This window comes from Chelonia mydas, chromosome 11, assembly GCF_015237465.2.
Source record: "Chelonia mydas isolate rCheMyd1 chromosome 11, rCheMyd1.pri.v2, whole genome shotgun sequence".
Taxonomy (NCBI): domain Eukaryota; kingdom Metazoa; phylum Chordata; order Testudines; family Cheloniidae; genus Chelonia; species Chelonia mydas.
Window position 1 is genome coordinate 38437832 of NC_051251.2, and position 16793 is coordinate 38454624.

General features: G+C 37.5%; 2 protein-coding genes across 10 annotated transcripts in view; one reads left to right on the forward strand and one right to left on the reverse strand.

The window, feature by feature from the left end:
* The window catches only part of PPIG (peptidylprolyl isomerase G), a 37087-nt gene extending 35758 nt beyond the window's left edge, over positions 1 to 1329 (forward strand). For all 4 annotated transcript variants that reach the window (XM_007056592.4, XM_043525854.1, XM_043525855.1 and 1 more), the window contains one exon: positions 54 to 1329. In XM_007056592.4, coding sequence (XP_007056654.2) covers positions 54 to 1173 — 1120 coding nt within the window. In that variant the 3' untranslated portion in view covers positions 1174 to 1329. The remainder of the gene's footprint in view (positions 1 to 53) is intronic.
* Positions 1330 to 1871: 542 nt separating this feature from the next.
* CFAP210 (cilia and flagella associated protein 210) overlaps positions 1872 to 16793 on the reverse strand; it is a 28555-nt gene continuing 13633 nt past the window's right edge. For 5 of the 6 annotated variants that reach the window (XM_043525858.1, XM_027818978.3, XM_043525859.1 and 2 more), the window contains one exon: positions 13927 to 16536. In XM_043525858.1, coding sequence (XP_043381793.1) covers positions 16174 to 16536 — 363 coding nt within the window. In that variant the 3' untranslated portion in view covers positions 13927 to 16173. Of the gene's footprint in view, positions 1884 to 13926; positions 16537 to 16793 lie in introns of those variants that run through there. The other variant, XM_043525857.1, reaches the window with a different exon arrangement.

The following is a 16793-nucleotide window of genomic DNA, read 5'->3' on the forward strand; positions in this document are numbered from 1 at the left end:
CTTACTTTTCTTTAGTTCAAAAGATTTTAAAATAAATATTTTCTTTCTCCGAGGGGTGAAGTAAATGAAAACAAGAAAGATGCTCAAAAAAGCCCTGGGAGAGGAAAAGAGAGAAAAGTATCAGACCACAGACAAGTCTCTGAGAGTCCAAACAGAAGAGGGGAAAAGGAGAAGAAGACAAAAGACCACAAATCCAGTAGTAAAGACAGGGAGACAAGGAGGAATTCAGAAAAAGACGATAAGCATAATAAAAGCAAGGCCAAGAAAAGAGCTAAATCTAAAAGCCGGAGCAAAAGCAAAGAGAAATCAAAGAGCAGAGAAAGAGACTCTAAGCACAACAGACATGAAGAAAAGAGAGTGAGGTCAAGAAGCAGAGAGAGGGATCATGAAAGAGGTAAAGACAAGCACTATGATTCTAGAGGGAGAGCTAAAGAAAGGAGCAGAAGTAAGGAGAGGTGTAAAAGTGCAGGATCAAAAAGTAATGAACAAGATCACAGTAAAAGCAAAGACAGGGAGAAACATGCTAAGTCAAGGAGCAAAGAACGTGAGCAGACTAAAGGAAAACATAGTTCCAATAATAAAGCAAGAGAACGGAGCAGAAGCAGAGACAAGGGGAAGAGAGCCAGATCTAGAAGTAAAGACAGAGACCGGAGTAGAAGTAAAGAGCATTCAAAAAATGAAGATAAAGAAGCAAAAAGAAAAGGAAGATCAAGAAGTAGAGAGAGAAAAGGCACACCAGAAAAATATAAAGGAAAAGAGAATAAGAGGAGGAGAGACTCAAGGAGCCATGAAAGAGAAGAAAGTCAAAGCAGAAACAAAGAGAAGTATCTGAACAGAGAAAGCAGAAGTTCACATAAGAAAAATGACGCTGAAAGCCAAAGGAAGAAGCGTTCAAAAAGCCGTGAAAGTAGTAGCCCTGAGACCAATAAAGATAAAAAGGGTAGTAGAGATCAGGATAAAAGTCCAGACTCAAAGAGAAGACAAAGCAGTAAGGATAGAGAATTTAAAAAATCGTCTACATACAGGAGTAGGGAAAAAGAGAAGACTAGATCCTCACTAGAAAAAGAAATTAACCAAAAATCAAAGAGTCAGGAAAGAGACCGTGCTGATCGTAAGGATAAAAAGTCTGATCATGAATCAAGTCCTGGAACAGATGAAGACAGACGTGGATGAGCTATGGACTTGTTGTTTCCATTCTGTCTCAAAGTTTGAGACATTTTGGGGAACATCTTTTCTTTTTTTAATGTGGACTTCAGTTTGGTCTTTTGATAATCTAAAACCTGGATCATTTGTACTGCGAAAGTTTTAATAAACTTGAAATGAGAAACATTTTATGTGTAATACAGTGTGCTGTGTTTTAACTGTTTCATTGCTTGTGTATCCTTTTTGTGTGTTGACAGCCAGGGAAATACCTTCTGTGTTGCATATACATTTTTAATTTATAAACTTGGTTGGCCCATTGCAAACATATGACTGTCTTGTAAAGAGGCTTTTTTTGGTTGGGGGCAGGGAGAAGCTTCAAATATATTAAATGTCTTTTGAAGCTAGTAGAACTCTGCCAACCTGTGTCTGTTACTACAGTGTAATTATATTCCTAATACAGTAGTTAAAAAGCCTAAGGAATGGATGTGTGGGGGACAGAGATTTTGTAATCACAAAGTGAAATAGTTTCATTGAGCCTCCTCTCTGCCTGAACTGCTGTCATGTACTGTTGATCAGTATAACAGTAGAATTAATTTCTTCTGTGGGGCAGCTATCTGCACTTGGGACCCATCTCTTTGGGAGACATAATATTTTCATAGAAAGCTTGCTTTTTTTTTTTTTTTTTTTTTTTTTACAAAAATGCTAATCATTCAATGTGAGTTTTTGTAATGTTCCTTTTTCTGGTTCCTGCTTCCATGGTCGCAGTTTGTCTTTGAGTGCCACCTTATTTTTAACTTGCCTACTGTGGAAAACCCAACTTCAGATGCAGCAGCTAATTTTTGAGGAAAGTCCTATCCTTATCCAGTTTAATTGCTGGTTAATTGATTCACAGAGAGCGAGTGATTCCCCAGAATTCATACTATGACTGCATTTGCACCTGGGAACTCCTGGTTCCTAATTATGTTTAGTAACCACTGCCTCATTAAAAATAGACTAGAAGAGCAGAGCTGTTTGTTAGGGACTGACCATAGTTTAGCATAGTGATGAGTCATCTTGGTTTCTGTAGCCTAAAAGCATATTGGAGGGTCAGCAAATCAATGCACTCCTAAAGAAGTGCCACCACACTACTGTAATGCTACTATTGTGTTATGAGAACAGTAATAACTTACTATTTTAGTATTGGATTTGGGCAAATCTCAATATTGAGTTGACTATGACATTGATGCCTGATATCACTGCATTGTTACAGGTCTGTCAGGCATTTTCATTATACAACAAACCCCCTCATTCTGAACATGTGCATTGTTGTTAAAACTTGCCTGAATTCAGTGTAGTGATATCCAGAAAATTAAGGAAGGAACAAATAATTACTTGTTTTAAGGGGCAGGGGAGGAGATGGGGGAATGCAGGATGTTGGTAAACCATGTGGACTGGCCTGTGGGTGAATAAAACTAAAACTACAAAGTTGTTTGTTTTTTTTTTTAAATTAGAAAAGTAACTGGAGCTGCTGTGAACTATTTTTCATAATGTTTTTAATACACATTTTGCATGTGGTGCTCTTAATGCAGAATGGGTAAGAATGCCACACAGACCCATTAAAGGGTGTGAAAAAAACTGCTGCTTAGGAGGGGTTGTGATAATAATGAAAGATCCATAAGAGATTCTTTGTCATTGGATTGGACATGAAGCAACTATGAACCCAGTACCATGTCTGTAAAGTTACAGAACTGCATCTGATCCAGTCACATTGTTTTGGGGGTGAAACTAAACAAAAGCAAAGAAATTAAAGTTAAGAGCTCTATCAGGTTACTTTGGGCCCAGCCTACCTTGACATATTTATAATTGAGTAGGGATATAGTGTGCTCCAGAATCTCTCTAATTTAAAAAAGGCAGTTAATTGGAGGATTTTTTCATTATTTTTGTAGGGCCTCTGTACAATTAAATTATTGTTCTGCCTCTGCTGGTTCTTCAGCAGCAGTTAACCAACAAGCGGTATTTGCATTGCTATGCATATGCCTGCTGCCATCACTGACGCTTGTATAAAATCAAAGTAGCAAACTAATAAGTAGCTATGTTGGCTCCTGCTGCATAGGAATTCAGGGGGGGAAACTGCCCAATATGTGTGGTGGGGATAAAAGACAATCAGTAGAAAATAATTTTCAAGATTAAGACTATGTTGCAATCAAAGACTAAAGAAAATGTTAACGTGTATATTTAAGAAGTATCTCCTTTTAAAATGGAATTCTTATTGGATAGAGGGGTGAAAAATAAGTCCTCCAATTGCTATTTCAGTATAGTTTTGGGAAAGATAAGTTTGTATGGTCTGTTTATTTAAGAAGTTAAAATATATTTTATCCTGTTTCATCTATTGCCTCCCTTGTTTTGTTGCAAAAAATTATTATAATAGTTTATGTTCTTATACTTTCTTTGTAGCTGATTTAAATCCAGTTGAGGAGATAGCACCATAGATCAGTCACTGATTAATGCAATAGAATTTTGTAGTATGGGGAATTAGGCGGTACAGTTTTAACTACACATGGTGGGATCTTCAGAAGCACTTGATGTTGGCCTACCTCTGCTCATGCTAAAATTGATGGTAAATTGGGCAAAGGCTGATTGCTTTTGAAAATCCTACCCACAGTTGCTTAGACAGGGAACTGAAATATGATAAATATTTTATTTCAGGTAATTTAAACAATGCTTGTGGTCTGTCCAGCATGGAAAGCATATTGTACACTGTAATGGGAAAAGCTGTGTTTTCTAACTAATCTCCCAAAATTGGTCCACTCAAGAGTCTTTATGTGCCACGATGCAAGAAAAAACAGTAAGGACAGGGAGAGAGTGTGGTACTGTCCTTGTTAAGGATATTCATTTCGTTTTTATCAAAGCCATCTTGTGATGCATTAAGTGCACATGCTGATAAAGTGGATTTCCAAACCCTGACAAAAGAGTGCACAGCTAATCTAATGACCTGTAATGATTACTGATTTTATAATATGGAATTGAATGCTATGTGCATATGTGCGATGAAGAATCGAATTATTGTTTCTTTGCAAATTTTATCAGAACAAGCCCAAATTTGTTGTTGGGTATTCCTGAAGCCATCATTAACCTAGAAGTACAGACTCTTCCTTGAAGATGGATGTACTGCGCAGTTTTTCAAAAACCATTTCCTTTTAAAGACATGTTGCCGTATTCTAATTTTTTGGTTTTTACATAAGAGTAACCACAGTGTTAGTGTTTAAAAAGGCCCTGGGTCAAGTTTCCCTCTTCCAATCCATCTAATTATCAACATTACCTTGTAAAAGGTCATTTTCTATTAGAATTGTCACACTATGGACTCCTTATGACATTAATTCTCCATTGGATGGCTTCAGGTATTTACTGATGACCATCCCAGAGCGATGTCTAGTTTATAAATGCGGCAAAGAGTCCTGTGGCACCTTATAGACTAACAGACATAATGGAGCATAAGCTTTCATGGGTGAATACCCACTTTGTTGGATGCATGACGAAGGGGGTATTCACCCACAAAAGCTTATGCTCCAATATGTCTGTTAGTCTATAAGGTGCCACAGGACTCTTTGCCGCTTTTACAGATCCAGACTAACACGGTTACCCTTCTGATAGTTTATAAATATTACTCAATCTTGCAAATAGACTTCAACATAATATAAACCTTAATTGAGGTTTGTTTCTGTTCTCTCATCTTACACTCTTTTCCTAGAATAGTTGCTATATTAAGGGGACAAAATATCTCTGCTGGACACACCTTCCAGGTGTGCATTTGATTTACTGCTTAGGTTTCTGGCAGAAGAATATTTATTACTGAATTTTAGTAAGACTCCTGTTATGCTATAAATCCTCTGAAGAAACATACTGTACGTTATCAGATATATATCTTTCTAAATTGCCTTCCATTCTTGTCTGTAGTATTTGGAAGAAGTCTGCATGAGAAAAGAGCTGGATATTTGTTTTTCTACATGTGTGATGTGAATTAATTTCTAATGTCTGCTTAATTTCCAGGAGGAAATGAGAACACACAAAACTTCACACTTTTGTAATCCCTAAAGTCACTGTAGTGTAAATTTTAAGAAACATTACACATTCTTTCACATGATTCTCTGGAACAATACTTCGTTTAGAATCATTTATCCAAGAAATTTAAATCCTACCCAGATGTCTGCAAACTAACTGCATTTTGCAGAATTTAGATTCCAAACCCTTAAGTCTGCTTGTGTAAGCATTGTATGGTAAATGAAACCTTTGATGTGTTCAGTTTTTGGAACTGTCACCTCTTGAATGTAGATTTATATTTGATGTAAATTTTACCCCTGACCATTCAGAACAATTAAAATCCCAAAGTAGTTGGGAGTACCAAATCAGCAAAATGACACTGTTTTTCTTTTTCGTTAAGGAACACAATGCTTAAACAAGAAAACAAAACAAAAACAAACAAAAAACTCCAAGCTCTGATCTCCAAAATAAAATTTAATGTTCACTGTGAAATTTCAGGGAAGAGGCAGCAATGACAAAAGATAATCAAATGGTAAGTTTGGGCATTTTAAAGTCAATTCAAAGGGAAAGTATAAGTAACAGGATTGTATGTCTTGTTTTGATAAATCAAGCTGAAGTAGTACCCGCAAGGTGCTCCTATGAGCAGCCCCAACTGAAACCAGTGAGGCTTCTTCACATGAGCAAGGACTGCAGGATCAGTCCCTTGAACTGCCAACTGTGCATGTCTGTACTCCATAAAGTATTAAATGTGTGCATTAATCAATGCTCTTATGGTAATACGTTGAACATAGACTAGAACTTGCACTAATGTAATGCAATAGTTGACTTTTTTGGTTAAAAATTTTGCAACATGCAGAGCATGTTTGTAGGAAAACTTGCAGTGATTTTTCTGCAAGCATTTAACCCTTTTATACATCTATCCCTGTAAAATAAGTATATACATTGTGTTAACTTTGCTGTAACTGTTAACTTTTACATGTATTTTTTTACTGTGAATGATTTATTTGAAAGAAAGAAAAAAGTTAGGCCTAGTTAATTTTGTGAGCTGTGGTAACAGGAGCTATCTAGTTATTGGTTTGCTGCAATAGCTAAGAATTGTAGTGATAACAAAGTAATCTGAGGTCTCAGTCTCATGGAAATTTTTAATCTGTAGTTCTCTAATGGGAGAACATTCCAAAATGTGAGTGCTTGATATGGAATGTGCAACTTGTGTATTAAAGTATTTTCAGAAATATTAAATGCTTTTTTCATATTTTGTTAGTGTCAGGCTGTTTATTAAACCAAGATCTCCAACCAACATCTTCATTTATAGGAAAGTCTTTTTACAATGCAGTCTGAAGATGAAGTTGTCCATTCCACTTCTAGTCTGGCTGAGCCTTGTTATTTGTACAGCTGTCTGTGGCTTTCTACACAATGCACAGAAAACTTGTTTTGCGTATGGGACAAGAACTTTGCCTGTATTACAGAATGTATAAAAAAAAGGGATGCCGCTGTGTGATGAGTTCCTTGACAGCAGACAAAAGATTCTCCCATAACTTAAATTCCTTTGACAGTGTCAGAAATTCCTATAACTTCCCAACTTAGTCTTCATTTTTTATTTATTTATTTATTACAGGGTATGTGGGAGGGACTTGGTTGAGGAATGACAATTGCCAAGGAGAGAGAAGTCCCACAAGATATTCTGCTTCAAATTTCTAGGTAAACTTCTGTACCTAAACACACTTTATACTAGTTAATACTGTCAGTTTTGAAAAGTTTAACAATTGCTCTAAAATGTCGTGCACCCTCTTTGAAAAGTAATAATCTTCCATGATCAGAATTTTTTTTTAGTGTATGGGGTTGTGTGTCACACACCACAGCATCTTAATGTTTCTGAAACTGCTGACTACAAATGCTTATGTAAAAACAGGCATTTGCTGCATATTTCTATGCCCTATAATGCACCAACGTTTCTTGGAATATAGGCTGTCTTTTTAAAAAAACAAAAACAAACCCTGCAACTAAGGCTGTAATTTTCCAAGGACATCACTTCTGACCTCACTAACTACTGTTCATCTTTCGTTCTAATCCTGTATTAGTTTTTGCTCACAAAATAGGGTTATTTTTGCCTTGCGCCAGAACAGCTCACCCTTCTGTCATTATTAACTGTTTAAAGAGAAATGGGTGAACACTTGATTTCAACACTATAGCACAGAAATTGTCAGGCAGTCGCTGTGACAATGCTGACCATTGTCACGCAATAGTTTGGCTATTTAAACTTTTCTTATTTGTAATGTTCACTATCACATAAATTATGCTCTTCAAAAAGAAGTCCAGGTGGAAAGCTGCTTTGTCCAACTTTCAGTCATAAATTTAGAGTTCTGTACATAAAGAATAGAAAAATCATTACTGGTAAGCATGATTTCATGTTGGATTCATGTACTGAAAGTTTTTTTAATAATTGTCATTCTTTCACTAATTGTTACAAAGCATGACCAAGAATTGTTCTTATATTAATTCAAGAAGCCAGCTGTTAAAGGTTTAGCTAAAACTTCTATGAAAAAAGATGTTGAGTATTAAGTAAGGTATGGCGCTGGTTACAGACAGTACATACTTTACCCTTCGTTTGTTTTAAGTATCTTTTCATAAAACAAATCTATTCAACTACTGATCAGTGGTAACTGTACAAAGCAGTTACAATCAGGCAGCTTTTACAATGTAGACTCTACCCTTCTCCTTAATCTGCTGGATATTAGTGACACTTATTTCTTGAGCAGTTTTAAACTAAATATTCGGTGAGGTCTAGTGGAATTATGTACTTAATAGCTAATTCTTGTTCTCTGGTTGCCTTCGGCTGTTTGCAGCAGAGAGTGTTTTGTAGACCAGTGGTTTTCAACCCCTTTTCATTTGTGGACCCCTAAAAAAATTTGAATGGAGGTGTAGACCCCTGCGAAATCTTAGACAGAGTCTACAGATCCCCAAGGGTCTGCAGACCATAGATTGAAAACAACTGTTGTAGACTGGCCTTGCAAGTCACAGAAGCTTCTGTCTGTTAGTACTTATGGTATTTTATCTGCTGGTTTTTTGGTGAATAAAGAAACATCCAAAAATCTTACTATACATTCTGGTTCTAACAAAAAAATGTAACCTATTCTACAATTAAGTTTTTCTCTGATTTTTATTTAAAATGTATCTTCAGAGGTGGAACTAACAATGCCTTTGTCTATTGTTAAAATTGGTTTTGAGGACTCTGTCTTTTTGTGCTTGCTGTAGGCCTGCAGCTGACTTGTGCACCCACTCAACATGGGAAGAACTGAAATGGTTAGACAAGACTGAGGGTTGTCATTATTTCAGTTTGGAAAAATAGGCAGCCCCAGCAGGCAGTATTAGGGAGTGGGATATTGGACAGAAAAATATTCAAAATATAAAATTGATACTATTGCCCCCCCCCCCCCCGCCCCAACCTAAAGTACTGTTTGGGTCTGGCCACCCTATCAGTGGATATAGCAGAAATAGGAATTCAGCATAAGGGAGTGAAAGTCCTCATTGGTAGAGAAAAACTTCCATGTGAAGAGAGGCTGAAAGATTCGGGCTATTTGAAAGGTTGATGAAAAACAAACAATAGAAATACAACACTGTGCTATAGAAGAAGAGGTAAATGAGGGCTCTTATTTATCCTCCTAGCATAAAAGATCAGGGGGACATTGTGAACTCAATGCCATATCTTGTGGAGGCTTAGGAGGATTCAAAAAAGATTAGACATTTCTGGAATAAAAATACCCTATCCTGTGTTATTGTAGATAACAAATTGGAAAGAATATAAAGTCACCTTTCAAGGCATAAACGAACCACCTTCCTGCTAAGGACTACAAGGAAACTTCTCCTGTGTAGAGTTATTGTCTAATTGTCTGCACCTTTGTCTGAAGCATCAAAACGCTGCTGTTGAAAACAGGATAATGAAATAGATGGCCCACTATCCTGATCTTGTATGCCAGTTACTATGTTCTTAAGACTGTGAAAAGGCAAAAAAGCTTAAGTTTTAGCAGCCACCAAATAAGTTTCCAATAGCAGAGCACAAAATGAAAAGCTTGTCCTGTTTATAGAATAGTCAGTAAGTTGTGACTAGTGAAATCTTGATCTTCAGCTCAGCTTGCTGCATAGCATCAACTTAGAATCATAGACTATCAGGGTTGGAAGGGACCTCAGGAGGTCATCTAGTCCAACCCCCTGCTCAAAAGCAGGACCAATCCGCAATTTTTGCCCCACATCCCTAAATGGCCCCCTCAAGGATTGAACTCACAACCCTGGGTTTAGCAGGCCAATGTTCAAACCACTGAACTATTCCTCCCCAAAGCAATTGGTTAATGGTTAATTTATTGCCAAGAGCCCAAAACAGAGCTGGTTTTGAAATATGTTCGGGCCACTTGTAAACTAGCTTTTGCTATAACTTAAATCTTGAACAAGTTTTGAAGCCAGTTAGAATTTGGGGGAAATTTCACCATTGCAGGACAGGGCCTGACAAAGATATTATCAGAGTCAAGAGGGTTGATAGAAGGGAACTAACTCAAATGTATGTTAGAAGATAAACAGAATTACACCTCACGAGGTCTCAGAAAGGAGTTTGATCTGGGAAACCTTTGTAATGAGTGTATCTCTAGGCCTCTAAAGGGGAACTGAACTACTGCTAGAAAATCCAAGATGTATGTAAAATCACTGCCTGGCAAGCACTGGAATTTTACCTAATTTAGGATTTCATCTCATGAATAACTAGAAACAGAACTGCTTACAGGCTTTGAGGGATTCCTATTGGCAGGAAACTTTTCTACTTGCTTCAAAGAATAAGTGAATCTGAAGGATTGTGATGGTTGAAGCTAAAACTGCCCAGTCTCAAAACACTTATGTTACATAACCCTGGCTCCTATGGAAAGGTGAGTGGCTATGCAGAAATACACACTTAAGTCAAATATACCAGAATGCCAGTCACAAGGCAGAAGTAGTAGTGTAACAGAATTTAGCCTCCATTAATTTTAAATAGCAGTTAAATTTCTGTCTGTGTTTGGACTGAAATTATCTTCCATTTTCTGGATCAGAAGAGAATTGTTAAATGTCCTAAAACTCCATGGTGTAACACTCAAGACTGAGCTCCGACAGTGAGGGTTGGTCTGGAAAACAGTCTCCAAACAATGATTGCTGAGGCTAGTGATCTAACAACTGTGGCACTAGTACTCCAATCCATTGCAATGTATGGACCTTGAGTTTCTTGAATGTAGTAAGTGCTTATTTTTAAATTTGGCTGTGAAATGCTTTGATAAACTCCCATTGCCTTCAGTAGGAACAGGATTTCACCCCTTATGAATTTAGTCTTCATACAGCATCAGTGTAAGCTTCCCCACGCTACCCCAACGATGTGCTGGAATTCTAACCTGAAGGAACCACCTCTACTATTGACAAAATATTTGAAGCCATGCCCATTCAGGCTTTGGTTTCTCAGCTAAGGCTATCACTAATGTTGCCAGTTAGCATTAAGAGTGGCGCTCAGACAGCCCAAGATTTCACTTAACCTCTAAAGGGTAAAGCTGGTGGGAATCCAATCAGACTACAGTGGTCAACAGAGCCATCTTCAGATGGTGCCATTTTTCAGTTACCAGTTGCCTGGGGTGAATTTAAATAGGTTTACACCTACAGGTCACCAATTATCAGACCCAAGACATCTCCTTCCCTCCGTGACAGTTTGTTTATAAAAAACCCCACAACCCAAACCAAATAAGCATCAGTCTTGCTTTGGTTTAGAACAGTAAAGACTAAGGTCTGATGCAGCAACCCTGTGCCACTGACAGGCACTGAAATGTCTCTTAGCATTAAAAGATCAGAGTGGATAATCCCCTTCCCCCCCACCCCAGTTACCATTTACTGGATTTAAGCTTCCTGTATTTTCTTGTTTTCTTCTCGACTGCTTTGATTCTCAGCTGCCCAGTAGCTTTTGTCTGCTTCCACTAATCCATGCAGCTGCTCTTTAGTCTCTTCTTTCTCCAGTCTTTTTGTATTGTCCTTCATTTTCATCTACATGTTATGGGAGAGACACAGCTAAGTCAATTTGCAGAGTCACCTACATTTTTTTTCATCCTACCCTTTTACATAAGAGAGAGAAAATAATCCAGGAGCCATATTATCACTTTTATGGAATACTATAACAATGTATTCATTTGTGCTGTTTGAATTTTTTCTCTCTCCACAGATCGGCCTGTTCTTGTTTAGCTTTAAAGTGATCTCGAATAGCCTCCTCAGCTCACTTTTTTTCCTCTTCAGCCTTAAGAATATCCTGTTCAGCAATATGGTCCTTTAAAATAAGAAAGTGTCCAGTTGTATTTACTGACAAGCCTCTAAATCTCCGTAAAGAGACGATGGTCATACTATGTCAACTGAGAGCAGTCTCTAGGAATTTGAGGGCAGACATTGTCCCATAGCCATAATGCATATCCTTGCCAGTATTCAGGATAATTTGGTCTGGAGAGCCATGGGATCAGGAACTCAGCTCTGCAGCATCCATATAGAACATTGCACTCCTAAAGCTAGCATAACTCAACATCTGGGACTTCCTCTAGCACTGGAGAACCCCCAAGTAGCATAAAGGTGGAATAGCAGCTCCTTTGCCACCTCCTCCCAAACCTCCAAAAACAGGAGCTGTGAAGAGTGGAAAGGAGAGCTTTGGCAATCCCAACAAGCCCCAGGCCATTGGCAGCTGCAGTAACTTAGCTCAGCCCTGAGCCTGCTCCTCGGGATCAGACTAGCAACTCAAGAATTAGGGGCGTGAAAGTACTGTCCACCTTTGTGCTCATCTCTCCACCCAAGCTGTGATGACGTCCAATGAGTAACAAGGATGTGGCTAATGGTTCTTACTGGACAGCTATATTTAAACTGTTCTCAGTTCCCATGAATAGTTGTTTTAAACATGAATCACCCCAGCTGCCTGTGTCAGTAGTGAAGCACCTGCACTGAGAGGCCTCTCGCTTTTCCTAGGATGTCCCTTTGCTTCTTAGAACACTTGTCTAACCAGTGCTTTGCTCCCCACTCTGCCTAAGTACGTTCAGACCTGTCGCTGCAAAGGTGTTCAGCAGGTACCATCTCTCCTGTTTTTTGTAAGTATACAGAGGGACATATTTCAGACTTTAGCACTTTTTTTGTGTTCACACTGCATTTGTGGCCACATCCTGGCTAACAATATTGGAATATCTAGCCTACTAACAGAAAAACATGAAAAAGTAGACTTTTCTTTCCATGTGGCCTGACGCAAAGCACCCTCTTTTTGAAAAGAGGCTAGAGTGCATACAGTGCATTTAGTAAATTGCAAATCAGCACGAAACAGCAGATGCAGTTGACTGTAACAGAGAACAGCTGCTGTGCTGAGAGTGGGGTTGTCTATTTATAATGGAAGAAACTGATGAAGAAGTAAAGGAGTATTTCATACACTTACATCCTAAACTTACAACTCGAGGTAAACCTTTTCCTAGGGGGAGTTAAGCTGCCACACTCATCAAGGTGAGAATATATGTTTGATGTTTTCCCCAACATATTAGAAAGGGTGATGATCCACAACGTTATTCCGTGGCCTACCACTGTGCGTGTTACCACCTTACTGAAAATACTGGGCTGACTTTAAAAATAAAAAAATGAAGCATGAAATACATGACAGAATGGCATAGAAGAAATTACCTTAAAGAGCAAACCTGATTTAAAATAGCAGGTGTAGGTGCATGGCTTCTATCATGTTTAAGTCTAGAACTGTGGTTCAACAATATCTATCGAGTTAGGTTTTTGTGTCAACCCAGTGAGCGATTTGGGGAAAGGAGAAGCTTGAACTAATAGTAATAACCTATAAGATAATAAATAGCCTGTGCATACAGAGACTTTTTTTTTATTTAGAGGGTTATATTTAGTTAAGTATGCTTATTAGTAAGTTATAGTGTCTGTATTCAAATTTATTTTTTTATTATATATATTCTTCATATATTGAATGTTATTGTAGGTAGGTGGAATGCATTTGTTCCTATTTAAATAAAATCCCTATTTTTTTGAACAGCCAGTTGTATTATCTTGTCTACCATTAAATAAACTTTTATCAAGGTGTAACACGCACCCCAGCTCTCACCTGCTGAGTAAATTATACCACCATTGTAAATTATACCACCACTAAATCTTGATCAGTGGTTTTGGGATGGAGTGATCCTTGGATGTATTTAAATTATAACACACTAACCGTACTCTGTGAGGTCAGTTATCTACACGTGTGCACGGGAGAGTGTGCAAGTATCTGTGCGTATGCATCACACATCTCCCATCACTCACCTAGTTAACCTCTCTCTAGTTCCCACCATCTTCCACACTTACCCTAGGCTCCATTTTGCAGTCCTTACCTTGTCCCCCTCCATCCTACTTCTGGCTTCTCTCTCCAGTCTCCAGTTTCTCCTCTTTCCCCTGACTAATCTCTCCAGTCCCTACCGTTGTTCTCTCTCTCATCCTCTGGTCTTGGAGGACTGCTATAGTCCTAGAGAGTAAACAGGCAGTTCACTTAACTGGATTGTCTAGCCTGAGCCCTTCCTGCTCTGGTTCCAACCCATTATGGTAAGAATTGCTAAATAATTGTGTCTTGGCTAATGCCCTGAGTAAGAAAAATGCCCCTTTCTTTGTGTTTGAAGAACCATCTTTGGGTGTAAGGTTGGGAGCTCTGAAATTTTTTTGAGAATGTGTGGGTAAAAATGATGATTAAAAAATGAGCCACGGGGACAGGGAGATAATAAGCCCCAACTAATGATTTAATGAAGTGGTAAAAGAAATTTTGAATCTGACACATTCCAGTTTTTCAGAAAAATTCTCTATATCCCTATTTTAAGCATCACAATTTGCAAACAAATCAGTTGTTCCAAGCAAAAATTAGCAGGATGGAGAAGAAATAGGTTTGGAATGGAAGATTAGATATAAACAGTGCCTACATTATAAAAGTTAAAGAACCAACTCAACCAAAGCAAAGAAATTACAAGTTAAAAAGCTCTACTTTCAAGTTGTTTGGACCTTGCTTCTGTGTTATAGTTACAACAGGGATATAACGTGATTCAGAATGTGTGTATTAAAAATACACATTTACATGTAGAGAATGTTCTTTTTTAAATGGCAGGATTTTTGTTAGATAGCTCCAAACAATATTCTTTGCTGTCTTTTGCGTCTGTGCTCTCTTTGCAGCAGCAGTTGATCAAAGGGTGGAATTTACACTGCAGCACATACTCTCCTGCTGATAACACTTAAACTTGTGCAAAAACAAATACAAGGATATATTACCACAATATGGCTCCTGCTGCACTAGAAATACAGGCAAATTACATTTTTCCCAATCGATCAAAGCACTTACGCATATGCTGACCTTTAAACAGTGAATATTTCCATTTAAGTCATCAGAACTATTGTGTTCATGTTCTGAGTTACTAAGCATGTATTGAAGTGTTTTGCTGGATCAGGGCCTTATATTGCAAGCTGTGTATATATCTATAGTCATCTACATTAAGCATTACATGTTTGCAATCAAATTTCCAATATTGACACATTAAACATAGTAGAATAGAATTTATATAAATGTATGATTCAGATTTTTTAAAATAAAATGTTGTACCAGACAGCATGTTTGTAGGGAACCTTGCAGTGATTGGTCTGTAAGCATCTAACCCTTTTTCACAGACTGCAAGGCCAGAAAGAATCATTAGGAGCATCTAATCTGACCTACTGCATAAAAGCATACAGACCATTTAGTGCCACAGTAATTCCTGTAGCAAGCTTGTAACTGCTGCTTGAATTATGGCATATCTTCTAAAAAGGTATCCATTCTTAAATTAAAGACTTCAAGTGATGGAGAATCCACTATATACCTTGATAAATTGTTCCAGTGTTAAAGATTTACACCTTATTTCCAGTTTGTTTATTTAATTTCAACTGCCAGTTACTGGACCTTGTTTATGCCTCTTGTTGTGTGCTAGATCAAAGAGCCCTCTTCTTCACATGTAGGTGTACTTACACACCATGATCGTGACCTCTTAGTTTTCTATATAATAAGCTGATAATATATTTTTACACAGAACCTTGAAAATGGCATATAAGCTGAGTGTGTGCAACATGTTCGCTTTGCTGTAACTGTTTTGCATGTATTTTTTGTACTCAGAATAACTTAGTAATGAAATAATTTAGTGATGAAGTGGGTTCTAGCCCACGAAAGCTTATGCCCAAATAAATTTGTTCGTCTCGAAGGTGCCACAAGGACTCCTCGTTCTTTTAGTAAAACTATGTTAATGAAAGCTGGGCCTACGATAGTTAAGTTGTGTAACAGCAGCAGGGTAGTTATTAGTTTGTTGCAAGAGTTGATTCAGATTTTAAGAGAAAAGAAAAGAAATTATATACTGATAATGAACTAGTGCTCTGGATGCTGATTGATTAAATTCAGTAAAGAGTGGAATCTGAAGAAATATTTCATGTGGAATGTGAAATTTGTATCAAAGTACTTTTAGCAATACTAAATGTTTTTTTCATATCTGTTATTTAGTATTTGATTCTCATGTATTTCGTACACTTTTGAAAAGTATTTGGCATCTTTTGAGGATAATTTTTTTCCTTAGCACTCTGATTATAACAATGCAAGAAGCCAAATGCAGCACTTTACAGTGTACTCAAGAGTAGCTGTAAAAGACTGAACTTGAAACTTACAAAATTGAAACTAAAATATTCTATTTTTTTAATATGAGCCTTATATAAAGTAAGGTTCTACACTGGTTATCAGTACATCATTCAGTACATCATTCAGTTCTGCCTCTGTATTTGATTTAACATAGTGACTTTGGTAAAATACAACTTTCAATGTTTAGGAAAATACACTTGGATCCCTATCAACGTTCCATATAGTACTTATGGCTTTTCTAGTTCCTTTCATGGGTTTCATACAACATGGATCATTTACCGATTTATTGGACTTGTTTTTGTAAAGACTCCAAAGAGTTATTTTTACCATGTAAAACCAAGTCTTCCCTTAGTTTGCTGGATGTTACCATTGGTATTTAGCTCTTTTATTTCTTCAGTAGTGTTACAATTATAAGAAGGTAGCTGAGTGCCATTGATATCTCGTGCTTGGTAACTAGGTCTTATTCCTCCTCTTTCTCTGTAAACTGGTCCATGCCCACCACCTGCCCCTTCCTTTGCTGCTTTGAGAAGAGGATAAATATTTCGGGCTGTCTTGGATTCTGAAGCAATTACTTGATTTGCATATTCTTGAAATTCCTGCTCCTTGCAAATTGCAATAACTTCTTTCTGGGCCTCATAGTTCAATTCTGCTTGTTTCTCATGCTGTTCTTTTGCCCGTTTTTCAACCTGTTTTGGGGAAGGGAATAACAAAGCTTAAATATTTCCACATGGTTAACTTGTGGTAGAATAGCTTAACAGGGCATAAAGTCGTGGAAGTCCTTATGTGACATTTTTTTAATAATTGGCTGTAAATACCTTTCTGATAAAAACAATTATTTGTTAATCACAATCTAACTCTAGTTAGAAATGCGTAACTGACATTCTCCGTTTGTCCAGAGAATAGGTACAAAGTGAGCAGTAACCATGTGCTAGCAATGTGCCTG